This window comes from Carassius auratus, chromosome 25 (assembly GCF_003368295.1).
Source record: "Carassius auratus strain Wakin chromosome 25, ASM336829v1, whole genome shotgun sequence".
NCBI lineage: Eukaryota > Metazoa > Chordata > Actinopteri > Cypriniformes > Cyprinidae > Carassius > Carassius auratus.
This window is the reverse complement of record NC_039267.1, coordinates 8775160-8794353: the sequence shown is the minus strand read 5'-3', so window position 1 is coordinate 8794353 and position 19194 is coordinate 8775160. Positions and strand designations below refer to the sequence as shown.

Below are 19194 nucleotides of genomic sequence, written 5' to 3'. Positions count from 1 at the left end.
ATCCCAATGACCATTAAGTTATAAAAATAGCACAATATATCTGTTGTTTTTCTGAGGCGATCCACTCTGCAGTCGATTAACCAAACTGAAGCAGTTCAATGCAGTCAGTTCTCGATTAGCATGCCTGCCTACGCCGAGCTACCCACAAACCAGTTAGCTAGCATAATTTCTCATATAGCTACCAGAATACAATCTTTCAATGTCCCGATGAGTTAAACGGTCTGATTGAGATACTCCTGATTAACATGAATTTAATCTGTTCGGCGCTTCGGATCGGTGGGCTGTAAATCCAGATCGTTTGATAACGATACATCTAAGCTAACAGGCTAAGAAGCTAACAGCGTCTTCGATGACATTTCACTGACAAACACAACAGAACAGGTCTGTAAAATATCTATAAATTCGCTATGTAATCTATATTTCAATATATTCACAGTGTATTTGTGGTTATGTAATCGTTAGAACTAAAACGTGTAAATAAATGATCGTTTATAGCGAATAAATGGTCGCTACACTAGCTTCAATTCAGTTTCCATATTTGGGCGGGCACGGCAGTGAGTTATTGTTAGTTGCACGACCAAAAAACACATTTAATACCTTTATTGATGCTGTTTGTGTGTATATTTTGTTTCTCTGGTTTGCTGTTGATCAGATGTGGATGAAAATTTCACTTGCAAGGTGTGGATTTAAATGGCTTGTTTGTTTACATGGTTCACCACCATCTGATGGGCTTTAATTTCACCACAGCAACATCAGCTCAAACGAGTCTGTGTTTAAATATATAAAATGACCAAATCAAATGTAATTTTGTGGAGTAATATCATGTCAAAACACCCATAGGGTTTACCCAAACCCTAATCTGTTGTCTACAGGATGGTAGAGTTGATGCTTTATTTTGGGCCCTTTGAATCCATAACAGATCATTGTGTTTGTACTCAAGATATATTGTTATTAAATACGTTCTTAAAACTTTAAAATCAAGGATTTTGTTGCATGATCAGTCAGTCTTGTACAGACATCTTTCTGGAGATGAGCTGTCATTAATGTTACAAGTCTCTGTGTTGAAATATAAAGAATTAAAAGTGATCTTGCTCTTGATCATTATTTAATCAGTGAATGATCTTCAGATGTTTTCTGCTGATTTATATGTGTCTTGCAGACCTATAGATTACTGATTGTTGATTTAAGTCCATTGTTTTTGTGTCGGTCCACCAGTCTGCATGGCTGACTTGCTGCTGAGTTAGTGTCCGGCCCTTATGCGAGGAAAGCTGGTCGGCCGGGCCGTGGAGCACTAGAGAGGAGAAATGGCAGTGCAGAACAGAAACTCTGTGCTGATCCTGTCGGGTCGGGAGCGAGGAGCTCACATGCTGGGATCCCAGCGGCTCCTGCAGCAGCTGGTGGAAGACCGGACGCGCTGGATGAAATGGCAGAGCCAGGTAGGGTATCAACCTTAATGGTTCATTCTGGCCTACAGAAAGCAGACATTCCTATATAGAGCCGGTTTCATGATGTCACAATCAGAACGGAATAATGCCTTAAGTAAGTTTTTGCATCAGACAATATTCAAAGCCTTCCTCCCCCTACAGGCCATCATCTGAAATAATGTAAAAGTGGACCTTAAATCAGTCATTATTAATGTTAACAGATGTTTTGTCTTTAACTAGTATAATAAATGAAATAAAATAGCAAAACAAGCATTTTAGAATCTTAGGGCCTCATGTTATATGTTGTATATAGTTACTATTTAAGAAAAAAAAGGGGGTGTGGGGGTAATACAAAAAGCTTCTGGAAAAATTAGGAACATTTAACAATAAAATAATTTAGTTTTTGGGGTTTATGGCATATCTCATGACAGTTATATTAATATTAATGTTCTTGTTTTAATGTAGAATAACAACACAATAATTTAGTCATTGCATGTTATAAAAAATAAAATCAGATGTTTTGACCGTTGTTGTTTAATTCAAAATGTACAAGAGCTTGCCACATCAGATTTATGATTTTTTACATGTTGCATGCATTTTTGGCACATTTAGAATTTCAATTTTTAGATTATATTTAATTTAGATTTAATATAAATATAACAGTATAAATATACAATTCATAGAACTTAACTGTTATATTAATAATTTGTGTGTGTGTGTGTGTGTGTGTATATATATATATATATCTATATATATCTATATATATATCTTTGATTGACCCTGAAATTTCATTAAGACACAGTGCTGTAAAATCTTTAATTTCCAAATTATCATGCTTGTAAATAGCATATGTGTGTGCGAATATAAATATGTATGTAAATAAGATGATGGTGTCTCAATTATTTCTACAGAAAATAGAGTTGCCGGATAATCCACGATCAACCTTCCTGCTGGCATTCAGTCCAGATAGGTAACTAATAGTTTTTTAGAAAAAAAAGCAGAAAATATTGAAAATACATTTTTAAAATATTAAATGCTAAATAACGTATGTTTTCTCTTGCTTACTGAGATGGCAATTACATATTTGACTTTTATAGGAACCTTGTGGCCTCAACCCACGTCAACCATAACATCTACATCACAGATGTTAAAACAGGAAAGTGCCTGCACTCTTTAGTGGGCCATCGACGCACACCTTGGTGTGTGACCTTTCACCCCACCATCCCTGGCCTGGTTGCCTCTGGGTGCCTTGATGGAGAAGTCCGCATCTGGGACCTGCATGTGAGCATCAGTTTTGCATTACATTTTATTTATGCCTAATATGGGTGGACCTTCCCTTTTTGCAAACCTTTTGTGTTTGATTTTCATACCGTTCAGTCGCATCGTTCGGTGCTTATTCTAATCTGATCAAATTGCAGGTCATCTACATACTAGGCATTAGAAACTCCAACGTTACTGTTTAAATGAATGGATGTTTTTTCCTATTCCCAGGGTGGTAGCGAAAGCTGGTTCACAGAGAGTAATGTTGCCATTGCTTCTCTAGCGTTTCACCCCACGGCTCAGCTCTTGCTCATCGCCACCAACAACGAACTTCACTTCTGGGACTGGAGCCGACCAGAACCTTTTGCTGTGGTCAAGACTGCCAGCGAGACCGAACGTGTCCGGTGTGGAAGCAATACTGTTATTTCTTAGTGGTCAACAACTTTTTTTCTATAATCATTAAAACAATTAATCCTTTTTTTTTTTTTTTGGGCCAGGTTGGTGAGATTTGATCCTCTAGGTCATAATCTTTTAACAGCTATTGTGAACCCATCAAATCAACAGGTTAGAAACAACCATTTTTCCTGTCAAAATAGCCGTACTGCATTTTCCTATGTGCATTTCCTTTTTACAAACATCATTTTATGAGCGTTTTGCTGTGTTTTTATAGAATGATGATGACTCCGAGGTCCCCATGGACAGTATGGAGATGGCTTTGTTCCGCCAGCGTTCTCTTTTGCGCTCCCCACCCGTGCGTCGCACACCCATCCTGCACAATTTCCTGCACATATTGTCCTCTCGCTCTTCTGGGGCGCAGGCTGGTGATCAATCCCGCCCTGCCCCTGAGCCCCGAGAGCCTCCAAGCATGCCCCGGTTCCAATTCCCAGTGCGGACAGAACCGGGTGACCGCCCTGCCTTACAGGGCTGCACGCAGCATTTGGGATTGGGCTGCCTGTGCAGTCGTTGTGCTGCCTCGCGGAACTTATTCACGCAGAATCCAACAGGCCTCCAGCCTTCGGATTCGCCTCAAGCGCAGACTCAGTCGGGCCCCTCTGCCTTCTCGCCTGCTCCAAGCCAGACTCGCACCTCCACGGACCGACCTTCTGCTTTCAGCAGTGTGTTCAGTGGGGCTGCGGGGAACTCTGCACATCGGGGACTCTTGCCTCTTTGGACTATTGATCCCTCGGGGTCACAAGCACCGGGTCCTCTCGAGGCCCCTGGACGTCTTCCCGGGGCTGATTGGTCTGGTAGTCTGCTGAGCACGGGACATGAACATGGGTTAGGTGCGATTGGGGTGGAAAGCAGCACCGGAAGGGGTGTAGTGCCCCCTCCTAGGACAAGCTCTTCTTCTATGGATCTCCTTTCCATGCATAGGTTCCCCGATGGTTCCTCTTCATCTCCCATATACACTTCTGCTACAGAAGGGCGAGGCCTAGTGCTGCCCGGCACGGAGCCCAACCGGGGACGAGCCAATGACGGCACCAGTAGTGGCCATCATCCCTTCTATGACAACACCCAACGCAACAACCCCGCCTCCATACGCAATGTCCTGCAGTGCAACCTGAGCCGTTACTTTATGGAATATGAGCGCATGCAGGAGTTGGAGCGACCCGGTGGCAGCCGGGAGGTGCCGGGTGGACCGGGACCCATGCAGGAGCTGCTCAACAGAAGCATGGACACAGAACGCCCCGGGCCTTCGCATAATAGCTCTTCCCACACTGGAAATGCAGGCACGGCCGCCGGATCCTCTCAAAACCACCCCAATCGTTGCCGTTCATGCCACAACCTCCTCACCTTCAACCACGACACTCAGCGCTGGGAGCGTTCCGGTCAGACGTCTTCTTCCTCTTCCACTCAAGATGTACCATCCTGGCCAATTTCAGTGCCTCCGTTTGAGGACCCAAGCCAGGGTGCACGGGTGGAGGCCCAGGCCCCTGAGATAAGGCCCATGGCTTTGAGCGAGACCTCCTCTGGGCTACAGGAACAGCATCCCATGGGTCTCATGTACAATCAGGAGACGGGGCAGTGGGAAAGCGTGTACCGGCAACCTACGGCAAGCGCTGCTTCTGAGGCAACACCAGACGCCTTAAACCCAGAGGTGCCTGTTGATAATCCGGACGAGGACTCACTCAGGAGGTGAGGAAGAACAAGAGCTAAATTTGGTTTTTGAAGGAATAGTTCACCCTAAACAGACAATTATGTCATTAATTACTCACCCTCATGTCGTTCCAAACCAGTAGGACCTTCGTTCATCTTCGGAACAGAAATTAAGATATTTATTATGGGAACTGAAGAGTTAAACAGCAGTTAAACAGAGTTAAACCTGCACGTTCAAGGCCCTGAAAGGTAGAAAGGAAATCATTAAAATACTCCATAAAAATAAAATACTTTATTGAACAATTATTTTTTTCTTCCACTGACAGTCTACATCATGCATACTATGAAAATAAAAAAATGTCAGTTTCCTCCTAACATTTGAGCTGATTCTTAAACACTGCTGATTGGCCATAGTATTCACATGCTCAACAGATATGACTGTGATTGGCTTCACTGATCATCGATTTACGCTCTTCACCGAGCGCTCACACAGAAGTACATGGGAGTGTTTACAAGCAGGCGTCTGTCAGCTAAACTGTCTATGTGCAGATATATTTGGGATCCACTGATGGATTATAAATGCTATCATGTGCTTCAGTGGGAGAAGAGTGTGAGCGATGATCTTTGTAGCCAATCACAGTCATATCTGCTGATGTTTACAAGCAGAGGAATGCACATGCAAGCATCGTGGTACTGTCGTGAACCCGCGTCGAAGACTGAAACAGAAGAGATTGTTGAATAAAGTCATTATTATTGTTTTCCTTGCAACCAAAACGATTCTTGTAGCTTCATAACATTACGCTTGAACCATTGATGTCACAGGCTATTTTAACGATGTCTTAACTACCTTTCTTAGCCTTGAATGTGGCAAATGCATTGCTGTCTATGAAGGGTCAGAACGTTCTCTGAGAGTTCATAAAAAATATGTTTATTTGTGTTCCGAAGATGAACAAATGTTTTATGTGTTTGAAATGACATGACATTTTTGGGTGCACTGTCCCTTTAAGGTGTGGTCGCATTAGTGAACTTTCAGTAAAAATTCTGGGCAACAAAAAGTCTGTTGTCAAAAGTGTAAAGATGCATGAAGTCACTTTAAGTAATCAAGCAACTTTCTGCTTTTCAACATGGCAAATTGTCATGTCCAACTAGAATCTGTTGCGAAATCTGCATGCCGTAATTTTTTGCCCTTATGTGAGGTTCCCGTTCACGTGGATTCCTATTAAAATAGTTGGATTTTGCCTGCAGATATCCCTGAACATCGGAAAATGTGACCGCATCTTTACATTTGTCTTTCCGGTTACTCATTTGTATCTCATCTTCTTGCCTCAGGAGGTTGTTGGAATCATCGCTGTTTCCATTGTCTCGATATGATATGTCTGGCTCCAGAGATCATCCCATATACCCAGATCCTGCCAGGTACCGGTTTAAAAGCCTATATGTGAAAACTCAAGGCTGATTATTGGGCTTTAACTTCAGAGTTTGACTCTCTTTCTCTTCCACATCTCCTCAGGCTGTCTCCGGCTGCTTACTATGCTCAGAGGATGATCCAGTATCTGTCTCGGAGAGAAAGCATACGCCAGCGTTCTTTACAGAATCGCCTACGGACGCTCTCAAACTCTCAAGCCGACAGCCAGTCCAACAACCCCTCCTCCACACCACCAGAGGCCAGTGATGGAGACTATGAGGACATCGAGTGAGTCTGATCAAACTCATTGCATGCTCACTCACATATCAGTCCCTCCAGAAAAACGCGGATTTTTTTGTGATTGTTGCGGGCAAACATCCTTGATTTTGCGGCACGTTTTATTAAAAAATGCGATGGAATATGCGGGATAAAATTTTTTTGCGATGAAATTGCGTGAACTTGCGAAAACTGCGGTTTGATGAAAAAGAGAAAAAAAGGTGTTTTCCCCCCAACACCTTTTTCTCACTAGGCTACTACCTTAATGTAAAGAGTAATTTCTTATTACTTCCTATGATAAGCGAGCATACTAAATCACAGAATATTTAAGTTGCAATCTCTTACGGCAACGTAAATTATTTTAAATACTACTAATATAATTACAACTGTAAGTGTTTGGTACTGTTCTGTAACAAAAAAGTGCAATCTTACAACTGTAAAGTTGCATCAACTTCTGAATGAAACTACAACAGTGTTAGTAGCCTAGTGAGAAGGGGGTGTTGGGGAATCACCTTTTTTTCTCTGTTTCATCAAACCGCAGTTTTCGCAAGTTCTCGCAATATAATTTGGCTCCACTGTCATGAAACAAATCGGGAATCTGCTTCGCGTGTTCTTTTGCGCTTATTTTTGTTGGCAAATAAGAATGATTTGCGCGCTTCAAGTTTCACCCTGGTTTCACCGCGGGGTTTGCACATCACGTAATTACGTCACTTCATAAGGTTCCCATGGCAATAGGCGGAAAATGGCGGTTTACTTGTTTGAAGTAAACGCAACATTTTTGCAACTTTCTGCTAATATATATGTGAGATTTTTGCAATGAAAATACAGGGATTATGAAATCATGCTAGACCCGCATATTTTGCTTTCTAAAATCGGCAATTTATGCGGCAAAAGAGCTGTGTATTAGAAAAAATGCGACCCCGCATAAATATGCGCCTTTGGCTGATTATGCATTAAATCAGGTGATCGCATAATCGCGTTTTTCTGGAGGGACTGACATATACATACATCTATATTACTGTATTTTTTGCAATTACTTTTATCTAAATCAGTTTTCAGTTCATTCTTGTGGTTCTGAATTTTGAGTAAGTGTTTAAAGTATGAATTTTCTTTCTCGGTTACAGGGAGCCTGGAGACAGGACAAGACACAGAATGCCCAGAAATGCTCGAATGTCAGCCCCCTCTCTTGGGCGCTTTGTTCCACGGTAAGTGTCATATGCGACAGTAAAAACAGTAAAATAGTGAAATATTTGGGCAATTTAAAATGACTATTTTCAATTGGAATAGTTTTTCAAATATAATTTATTTGTGTAATGCAAAGCTGAATTTTCAGTGTCACATGATCCTTCAGAAATCATTCTAACTTGCTGCTGAAGAGACATTTTCTTATTATCTATGTTGACAACAGTTGATTAACATTTTTGTGGCAACTTTTTTTCAGGTTTCATTGACTAATAGATAGTTTAAAGAAACAGTAGTTATTTGAAATAGAAACGTCCTTAATTTGTTTTAGAAAAAAAATATTTACTGACCACAATCCATTGAATGCTGGTGCACCAAGTCAAGATAAAAATAAAATAAAAATTATTAGCGATATGAAATAATGTACTACAATGATCTTTTTTGTTGTTGGTTGGTTTTTGCTTTAGATAAATTAATTCAGATTTCTGAGCTTTTTCAGAGAAATAAAATTATTTTAATTTGTTGTTAACATTAATATAAATGTATTTTTGTCTGAAGGAGGTTCCTGTTACCAGAGTACTTGCCTTACGCTGGACTTTTCCATGAAAGGGGTCAGGGGTCAGGCCTGGCCACTCACTCCTCCATTAACAGAGTATTAGCAGGTACAACAAGCTATTTCATTTCTCCTCTTTCTTTTTGTTTCATTATGAAGCACTTTCAATCATTTTTATCCTGTAATGTCAGAAACATTAGATACAAGAACAGTGATTTTGAAAAACTGAAGAGAATACCCATAATACTTGGTTGCAGGTGCATCTATAGGTGATGGGCAGTCAGCTGTGGCCAGTAACATTGCCAACACCACCTATAGGCTGCAATGGTGGGACTTCACCAAGTTTGACCTTCCGGAGATCAGTAATGGTATGTTCTTCTGGTTTTAGTGCTACAGCATCACATTATCTGAACAGGTTTCACTTTTTACTTCTTCAGAAACTACAAATGTTTAGCTCAGTTCATTTTCTTTTTTTCTTGCTTTCATCTTAGCCACTGTGAATGTACTCGTTCCTCACTGCAAGATCTACAACGATGCCAGCTGTGATATTTCAGCGGATGGGCAGCTGCTGGCCGTGTTCATTCCCAGCAGCCAGCGGGGTTTTGCGGATGAGGGCATCCTTGCCGTCTACTCCCTCGCTCCTCATAACCTGGGAGAGGTGCTGTACACCAAGAGATTCGGTCAGTGTTATCAAACAGGAACTCAGCAGCTCATTTCGGCAGTAACACTGTGAACACTCCTGTTTAGAGTTTAGGAAAAATGCACTCTATTCGCAGAAATATTTGTTTTTGAGTTTTGCTTGTGACTTGCATTTCAGGTCCAAATGCGATCTCGGTGAGTCTTTCACCCATGGGCTGCTATGTGATGGTGGGTCTGGCCTCCAGACGGATCTTGCTCCATCCCACTACTGACCACATGGTGGCACAAGTGTTTCGTCTACAGCAGCCACACGGAGGAGAGACCTCCATTAGAGTAAGAGCTTGAAAAAAAATGCCACATTTGCAGGATTGTAAAATATTGCTTATTCAACAAAGTTTTATTCATAGACCCAAAGCCATAAAGGATGATACAGTACTGTGACTAAAATTTAGGTTTTTTTTCTTTCTGTGTCTTTGATGGTGTGTTTTCTCTTGGCATCCTGCAGATGATGTTTAATGTGGTGTATCCCATGGCTCCAGACCATAGAAGACACGTCAGTATTAATTCGGCCCGCTGGCTTCCAGAGCCAGGCATGGGATTGGCTTACGGAACCAATAAAGGCGACCTGGTCATCTGCAGGCCAGTGTAAGTTAACACCCAGATAGAACATCTGGTCCACATGCATGCTCTGTATTTAGCAAATTTGAATTTCCTTATCACATCATAAAACTCAGTATTTTATGTGTTACTACATTTGCCAAATGATTTTATACATAGTAAATTACAGTATACTTATTACAGGAACAAAGTATTGTGCCTAAAGAAACAATGGCTCCAAAACCTGCCTTACTGTTAATTGTCTACAAAGGAAGCTGCCTGCTAAGGAAGCATCCTAACTGAAACACAATCTCATAAGTGACCAATTACATAAACTGTTAAAATTCAGTTATGAATCCTGTGTGCTTCGTGTGTTGCAGTTTGAGTTTGCATGTTGTTCTAGTATGAAAAAATATATATATATATATATATATATATTACTATATTTTAAAATGTAATTTATTCCTGTATTGTCATTACTCCAGTCGTCAATGATTCTTCAGAAAAAAATGTGAATATCCTAGCTTCCTGTTCCAGAAGCATTTCTTATTGGCATCAATGTTGAAAACTTAAGATTTTTGTGTATGCTGTGATACTCCACCCCACCCCCACCCCCACCCCCCAAATATAAAGTTCAAGTATGTACTTAAAATGGAAATATTTTGTAACATTATAAATGTATTTGAAACTTTTGATTTCTTTAGTGCATCATTTAGTGAACAGTGCTGTATTATTTATAGTGTTCCTGTAGCTCAATTGGTAGAGCACTACGCAATGTTGGGGGTTCGATTCCCTGGGAACACATGATATGTAAAAATTGATAGCCTGAATGCACTGTAAGTCGCTTTGGATAAAAGCGTCTGCTAAATGCATAAATTTAATATTTATAGTGACATACATCTCATTTAACATTTAACATGATGCCTTAAAATATTTTCTCTGCAGGCAGCTGTAAGGTTTTGCAACATAGCAAGTGATGATGATAGTTTGTGTATTTCTTCTATTTGGGGATGGTACCAGTAACTTTTTGGCCTTTAGCCCAGATACGTAACACCACCCAGCAAGATAAACAAAACAAGTGCCACCGTGAAGCACAGTAGCCATGGAAATAGCAGATAAAACCAAACATAGTTTATTAGCGCAATAAAAGCCGCATTTTTACAACCAGTAATTTCCATAAATGAGTTCCACAGCTTGTCAATATTGACTCTGTGAGTCAGACATGCCAAAGACTCAGAGAGCTGGTTTATTATCTGACTGTCAGCAGTTCATCTTCAACAATTGAATAGTCAAGCGAGATCCTGATCCCAGATCAGTGTCGGTTTTCAGATGCGTGGACTATATGAGGACTTTTGATAAACCGCCATGTTACCTGAAGCCGCCTTTCATTCGATTACCTTCTTCATTAGTGGCAGGAAACTCGGGTGTTCAACTGGAAAGACGCAATAATTGTTTTTTGACAAGGTTACAGGCTACATTACCTCTGCGCCCCATGACTTTTGCAGCTCATCGCTTTCAAAGAATTCTCCCCCAATCTGATGGGTTTATAATCAGATCACAGCCCACACGGACAGATGGAGTACGTCACAATAATTCCATTGCTTCTTTGCAATTCAGTTGTTCAATTTAGTAATTTGGTCCAGTCTGGGTGTATTATTGGTCTTAGACGCAAAATCCGAGATCTACACATGGCTCCCTTGAATCCTTGATTCTGATTGGCTGTTCTACAATCAGCTGTTTTTATACAGTATAATACTAAACTGTATAATCGACCATAATCGTCTCATTCAACGGATGCCCTGCATTGTTGTACAAGCTTCATGAATTGCATTGTTTTGCAGTTTCACGATAAATTATGATATTTAACGTCCAGTTGTTTGTTTATGGATTTGGTACTTAGCTGTGTAATAAGTGGGATAATGTACAATCAGCCAGTTATTATCGCAAAATGATTCCCTTCGGGGTGATAAATAACCTGACGTGAATCATACGTTGCCATTTACTTAGATGTGTAAACAAGATAATGAAATCTAAAATATCTGTTTTGTTGTCAGTGATTTCCGCAGTGATGGAGACAGTCCGTCAGATCTGAACTCGGAGTCTTTGTTTACCGTCAGCAGCAGCAGCAGCGGTGGCAGCAGCCGAACCCGCGGAGTGGAGCGCCCAGGGTCAGAAATGAGCAGAGTCATAGCTTGTCATAGTCATAGATCCAAAAATGCTCATCTGTGTTTCTTTCTCACAGCACCAGCAGGTCTGGCTGGCGATTTGACCGAGACATGGGTCTTATGAACGCTATTGGCCTGCAGCCGCGTCAGGCTGCCCCTTCTGTGACCTCACAGGGGACGCAGACGCCAGTGGTGCGACTGCAGAATGCAGAGACACAGACGGAGAGAGAAGCTAGCACCTTCCAGAACGCACACACATCCAGACACCGTAAGACCTTTGTATGAATGTAATTTGCATAAAAGTACATGAAGACACTTTTTTTTTTTTTTGAGACAAGAATATACAGTAAAAAAAAAAACTAGCTAAAAATGATCAGCCTTTTTTTTTTTTTTTTAAGTATGTGTAATAATTTGTATTTATATGTACGACGGCGTTTTAGTGGCACATTAAAAAATTAAGTTAAAATACTACGGGAATAAAGTCGAAATATTTTGAGAATAAAGTCGAAATTATGAGATTAAAGTCGTAATATTTAAAGAGTAAAGTCAAAATATCATGACTTAAATCTCGTAATTTTGACTTTTTCTAAATATTTTGACTTGATTCTTGTAGTATTTTGACTTTTTTCTCAAAATATCACAACTTTATAGCATGCAAAATATCCCTACATATTAAGCATTTTTTAGATTTTTTTAATATTGCACTAAAACGCCGTCGTTTATAAATGTATCATTATAACATGCAAAAATTTCCTTACGTAAGATCAAAAAGTAGTGAAATTTGTTGTTTTCTTTTGCACCAGATTTTTGCTTCAACCTTAATCAAACACTCCTGAACAGGCTAATCAAGGTCATTAGGGTTATTAGAAAGCTACAGCTATGCATTTTTAATAAAATAAAAGATTTTAAGGCATGGAAATACCTTTTTCACTTGATTTTCTCCTGTCAACATTTAGTGAATTAAATAATTTTGATTTTATTTGTTGAAATGACTTTTAACTGATTCAAATTAATATACTATACTTATGAGCCATTTTAGGAAAATTAATAACCACATAATCAGATTTCTTAAATTAATTTTATACTAGCAAAATCATTTTGAATATTCAATATACATTGCCTAGATGTAATGCACTCGTGCTAAAAAAAATACAAAACCTGTAGTGAAGTGTCTTGCTCAAGGCCACAGTGATTCTAACGGATATCTATAACGCTCCAGTTCATTTCTCTGTAACCATGTCAAGTAATATTGATTATGTCCTCTCACAGCTGCAAAATGTGTTACTTTTGCAGTGGTTCACACAGCCAGCACCAGCACTGAGAGGAACACACCCCCAGAGACGACACACACACTGTCGCACACACTAGTTCAGGCGTCGCTTACTGAGGGATCGCTGAACCGGACCAACTTGCCCACCACATATCAGGGTAACTGCTTTGTCTAACTCTTTCTCATCCTGTCTCTTCTTCCTTCATCGGACACAGGTAATGGAGTGAAATGTAATGAACTGATCTCTGTGAGATCTGTGTTGTGTCCTGCTGAGGGCTTTACACTGTTATTACTGTTTCAAGTGCTTTATCACCTGCTGTTAGCTGCTCTAATTAAATCTGCGCCCTTGTTTTCTCGATTTAATGGGACCCAGTGTGCACACATGGGAAGTTAATAGATAACTTCCTAAGACCTTGTTTTTGTGGTAGATTTTTTTTGTCATTAACCAAAAATTGTATTGTGTAGTTGACTGCATACCACACTTAAAATATAATTATTTTTGCTGGAATTTATGGTGATAGTACTTTGATAATGGTTCAGTAATCGTTTAAATTCATAGCGATAGTAGTTTGATAATGGCTTAAATTATAGTAGCTAGTAGTAGATTAATGTTTTAATTTATTTTCATTTTTTTTTTATGGCGGTATTTTTATTTGTGATTAAAGGGGTCATAGGATGTTGTTAAAAAAACAACATTTATTTTGTGTATTTGGTGTAATGAAATGTTTATGCGGTTTAATGTTTAAAAATCAGATTAGTTTCTACCTATTGTACATTATTGATTTTTACTAAGCTCATCGTTATGAAAAGTGAGGTGTGCTCTGATTGGCCAGCTATCCAGTTCGTTTTGATTGGTCGAATACCTCAAGCGTTTGATGTTATGTCCATTACCAAAGTGTGATAGGGTTGTGCAATTAATCAAAATTCCATCTTGATTTCTATTTCGGCCTCCAATGATATGAAAATATAATAGAGATAAAACAATTATTGCGCCTAATTCCGCCCACTTTCCAGCAGTGCGCTTTCACTCCTCCATAAAAGCTCATATTGACCAGTAAATCAGTAAAATCATGTAACGTGAATTTTCCAAAATGGGACGTGCTTGAGTTATTAAAGTTGATTCGATTTATGAATGTTTGTTAAAAGCACAAAAGAGAACTTGTGCTTTTCCACACGAGGCTTGCGCTCAGAGATGAAACTGAACACGTCCATATAAAGTCATCTTTTAGATTACTAAATGTTCAAATACATGCAGAAATGTCCAAATGTGCCGTTTGGTGATTATTCTTGTAAACGAAAATACATCTGTAACAGTAAATTGGATCCGTGCAGCTGGTTGTGTGAAAGCGGGTTATATTCCTGCTGCCATCTCTGGGCTTAATATTAATCAAACTACAACAGACAAAGACAGAATCTCTCACTGCTCATCACAAAAGGCCTTTTTAGCTTTAATAAGAAACATGTGAAGTTTAATTCTTACTGAAAAGACTGTGCTGTTTTATTTTATATTTGATTATTCCATTTCTATAGGCTGTTAAAAGAATGCTTTAAACTTGCATTAAATATTTTATTTTTGGGTTAGGGTTATATGGTCCACTAATAATCATGTGAAATAATCGTGATTACAATATTTACCAAAATAATCGTGATTATGATTTTGGTCATAATTGAGCATACCCTGTGATGCCGTGTCCCGGTGCGACGTGACAAAACCAGTAAAATCCATTACCAATGAGGCATTTGTAGCAACCAGTGGCGACATAATTACTGATTAGAATGACTCCCTTTACACGTTGTGTTGCATCACATTACGTAAAACTGCGTATTCACGAACCACTCATCACACTCCAAAGAGAAAGGAAAACTTGAATATTACCCCTTTAATACATTACTAATGATTGGTACGTCATCTCAAAATTATTTAAATAGCTTCACCTTACTTGAAACTTTTGAATTAAAATCTCAGTAAATAAATAATTTTTTCCTTTTTTCGCATTGCTTCCAACAAACTCATAAAAATCATATAAATAATGTAATGCAATCTTGCCCAGTAATGTTTGTGCATATATTTGCAGCAATATTACAAAAAAAAATCATGTTACGCTATAAAGGGCTGGACAGTAATTCAATATCAATATGTCAACATATAATTTTTTCAATAACATTGATTTTTAGACCCATTTCTGGTATTTCAAAATACATTACAGCATTTTGTCACTTGCTTTTTTATAGGAGTCAAAAGGATATAGGAATCAATACTTTTATTAGTGTTGTTCATATCAATATCGGAATTGTATCGCATTGAACGAAATGAAAAAACATATCGTGAGATAAATTTTGGCAATATCATCCAGCCCTAATGCAATAGCAACCACTGAAATGAGATCAGTCAGCAAAATTTTTGAATAAAATTCAGAAAACTTTTTATCCAGATCGGCTTGCATTGCATTCAAGGTATCAGTTCTTGTTTGCCCTGTGAATCAAACCTGTGGGGTTGCTTCTTAACAAAATCTGAATTTTTAACGCAGTTTGAATCTTTGTTTTGCTGTTATCTAAAATGGGTATTTCACTGGCCTTTGTTTCTTTTTAGCTGACTCAGCAGCCGAGCCCGCCACAGGAGAAGATGCTCTTTCTCGGATCCGCCGCCTAATGGCAGAGGGAGGAATGACGGCCGTAGTCCAGCGGGAACGCAGCACTACAATGGCTTCTATGGGTGGCTTTGGAAACAACATTGTTGTCAGCCATCGGATTCACCGTGGCTCACAGACCTCAGTCAGGACAACTCAGGTGGGAAACCCAACCTCGGAAATGCCTACTGGACATGGTATCTCGACTCTTTTTCACACTGAACCCTTGGTAGACACTCTAGAAGCTCCTGGCCCGTCTGGGTCCAGTGGTGCCCCATTTCCGTCACGGTTTACAACTCGTTCTGAGGTCGGGGGGGCATCTTCTATGGTTGAGACGGACGTGTTTGGTGATCGTCAAGCTGATGATGTTCAGCATCACCCATCCGTGAGCGGTTTGGACATGTCCAACCGTAGCAACAACAATAACAATGACCATAGCAACAGCTACAGTGAAAGCCGAAGCCGAGATTACCCTGATGACCTGTACGGCAGATAGTCTTAAGTCTGCTTTTCACAGAGACGAACATCTCAACTGGTCTGCATGGTGCTGGAGCATTTCGTGGTGGACCCTTTGTTACACACAGAGCATAGCATTTAGGGCGGAGCCACTGAACTTCCTGCATCAGTTCTGACTCCTCCCACTCTGGCCTTATTTGGGAATGAATGAGTGCCAAGTTTTTAATGGCATCTCCTTAACCGGGAGACACCAGCCTCACCTTTTTTGTCAAAACAACAGATTCTTGCTTTGGGGAAGCATCATTATTGCACTTGCGTGTTGCACTTAAGTTATAATTTTTCTTCCTTTCAAGGTTGAGTCTCAGACATTTCATCATTCCATGCGAGAAAAGGGCATCATACTTGAATCCTTCCCGTACTTCAGTACGGAATAACACGGTTGTATTTAAAGGGTTACTCTACCCCAAAATGAAAATGTTGTCATTAATTACTCACACTCATGTCATTCCAAACCTGTAAGACCTTACTTTTTTTGGTAAAGTATTCTCTTAGCTTCATAAAATGATGGTTGAACCTCTGTCACATGGATTATTTTACTGATCTCCTTGCCTACATTTCTGGGTGTTGATGGTCTTACTTACATGGCTGTCTTTGGGAGTGTCAGAGAGCCATCAGAATGCATCAAAAATCTCTTTAATTTGTGTTCTGAAGATAAACCGACGTCTTGCGGGATTGGAACTACATGAGGGTGAGTAATTAATGACTGACTTCTTTGGAATGGAGTAACCCTTTAACCACCCTTTCAAGCTCTTGGAAATATCATCAGCCAATAGAAGTGCCAGATGAGGCTGGAGGCGTGTCCTTATGATTCCTTTGGATCCCATGGGGTCTGTTGTCTTCAGGACATTTCGGTTTGAGGAACTGTAAAACAGTACAGGCTCTTCACATCTAAACACTAACTCACACAACATCCTCTAACGGTTTTTGTGTTTAAATTCAAAGATTATTCTTGACGTGATTGTTTTTTGTGCGCGATAATGTGACTTTCAGTGGTCAAGTCATTCTGTTGATCAATATCTAGAACAATGTCTGCTTTGAAGTTCTCAGACTGGAAAAACTCGTCTGCGTGAGCGTGTGTCCTACTAAACTTCCAGTTGGCGAATTTTATGATGGTTTTAATTTGAATTTATTTATCTGTTTGAAAACTACTCTTCTAAAAGCATGTCATCTGTAATTGTCTGTCGGATAAAAAGCAGTTCGGGAACCCTCAAGGTAGTTCAGAGCTCTCATATCTGCATGTATGTCCAGTTCCAGAGCTTTTATACAAGGAGGCGGGCTGAATCTGAATGTGTAAGGCGGGGCTTAAGCAAATTAACATATAGGCTGTAGAACGCACATGCGCATGTGAAATTTTGGTACGCTGAGCAGTTTTTATTGGGCTTTTATACATTTGTGACCATTAACTTGTGTGTAGGAGTCAGTTCACGTTTATTGTTGCAACCCTCGCAATTTAAAACAATGCATTTTTACTAATCCTACTGATATAATTTCCTAAAAAATACATTAATACTCAGAAATGAAATGTAAGATGGTTAAAATCATTGTGCTACATCATTTCCACGCTTTAAATGCAACACTTTTTTCACGCGGTTTAGCCAATTTGCCATTAATTAACCTCAAATTAGCTAATTGGCTGATGGTTTCATTCCATTCTACCAATCACAACAAGCCGCTTATGATTGCAATTGATTGCACTTAAGCGCCCTTTTCTTCTGCACTGAGAACAGCATTACAGACGATAAACCAGAGGTATATCTATCCTAGTTCTGGATTATGATAATCACTCTTGAATAAGACGTAATGGAGTATATCTTGGGCACTGGACACTTAAGAGAGAGATGGCCTGATACGCGCGCTGCACACTGCTGAGAGTCACAGACGACGGACACTGTCTGTATGTGTGGACATGTGGATGTGTATGTCTGTGAGTGTCCTCCACTGAACCTAGAGAGTTTTATTATAAATAAATGTAGCATTATAAATGTAGAGATGATAAATCGAGGAAAAAAATGTATCCATATTTCGGGAAGGTTTTCTTTTTTTTTTTTTTATATGACGTTTGCCTTGTGAGCTCTGTTGTGCTTGTTTAGATTCTCGTGTACGATTGGTGAACACTAGCGATTTGAGTTGTCAATGCATTTGCATATGCACAGGCCTTTCATCAATAAGCATTTATAAAAAAAATATCTCCCTCTGCTTTTGTGTAAATTATTTTATTTTAGCTGCTTGGCTTGAATTTGTAATTTTTTTTTTTTTTTTTTTTTTTTTTTGTAAAAAAAACAAAACAAAACAAAAAATGGTCTCCAATAGGAATGGTTTGTGTTTTTGGTTGTAAGATTCTTTGGATTTTGGTCTCATCACAAAAAGTGGCAGCTGAGGAACCTCTCGGAAACCACATAACCCTTTGGTCTTTTTCCACGAGTTCAGTGCCTTGGGGAATCTTCTCCTTACTGAACCACAAAAGCTGTTCTGGTGTGCGTCAAAGCCAGAATAGGTTCTTCATAAGCCTTTTGACTGTTGAGTGTTTCAGTTATTAGTAGAAATATTGGTAAATCTGAAGTCTGGTTCTGTTGGCTGTCATTTCGATTATTTATTTTACCCTTTGTGTGAATGACAAATGCAATCCTGATTCAAAAAAATGCTTCTATTATAATAGAGAAGGACCTTTTTACGTTCTACTCCAAGGACAAACCTTTTCCTGATTTTACTCATTTCTGACCATATGCACAGATAATTTTTATGAAGTTGTTTCATGCAGGGCTTGTTTTAGACTTTTTGGCCTCCTGACAATTCATTTGTGCTAACAAGAATAGCTGACGGTGACCGAAAGTGTGATATTTTAAAACTGTTATTGTGTTCTTGTTGGATGTGTGGTTATGTATATGCTCTCACTGCTGGATCGGTAACCCTAGCTGAAATCATGATGGTGAAAAAGATCAGAATTCAACTTCCTTTTCTGACCAGACTAGAGGGATGTGTTGTTATGGCTTACCATAAATGTGTAGTTGGTTCTTTATTTAGTGAAAATGAGGATTAGGTGTTGTAAAAGAATTTTGTAGGACACCAAAGATCCTGTGGTAATGAGGATTATGAGAGTTTCAATAAAATGGGAATATGGAAATTCAGATGTTTTTGATATTTATTTTTCTTCATTACAATTAGTTGTGGGTTCGTTATCGGCGT

General features: G+C 39.4%; 1 protein-coding gene across 1 annotated transcript; it reads left to right on the top strand.

Moving 5' to 3' along the window:
- The first annotated feature begins 76 nt into the window (after positions 1-76).
- LOC113043689 (activating molecule in BECN1-regulated autophagy protein 1-like) lies at positions 77-19135 on the top strand. Its single transcript, XM_026203210.1, has 19 exons — positions 77-381; positions 1216-1436; positions 2336-2394; positions 2522-2705; positions 2916-3088; positions 3182-3248; positions 3355-4820; positions 6111-6197; positions 6292-6474; positions 7587-7667; positions 8203-8306; positions 8455-8565; positions 8689-8877; positions 9015-9169; positions 9342-9481; positions 11488-11601; positions 11676-11866; positions 12892-13026; positions 15459-19135. The coding sequence occupies exons 2-19, from the start codon at positions 1305-1307 to the stop codon at positions 15989-15991; spliced, it is 4104 nt and encodes a 1367-aa protein (XP_026058995.1). The 5' UTR covers positions 77-381; positions 1216-1304; the 3' UTR covers positions 15992-19135.
- The last annotated feature ends 59 nt before the right edge of the window (positions 19136-19194 follow it).

Bases quoted from the DNA above. Each gene is read 5' to 3' on its own strand.
- LOC113043689 (XM_026203210.1), top strand. From the start codon at position 1,305: ATGGCAGTGCAGAACAGAAACTCTGTGCTGATCCTGTCGGGTCGGGAG. The intron at 8,307-8,454 runs GTACAACAAGCT...ACTTGGTTGCAG, and splicing joins CATTAACAGAGTATTAGCAG to GTGCATCTATAGGTGATGGG. The intron at 9,482-11,487 runs GTAAGTTAACAC...TTTTGTTGTCAG, and splicing joins CTGGTCATCTGCAGGCCAGT to TGATTTCCGCAGTGATGGAG.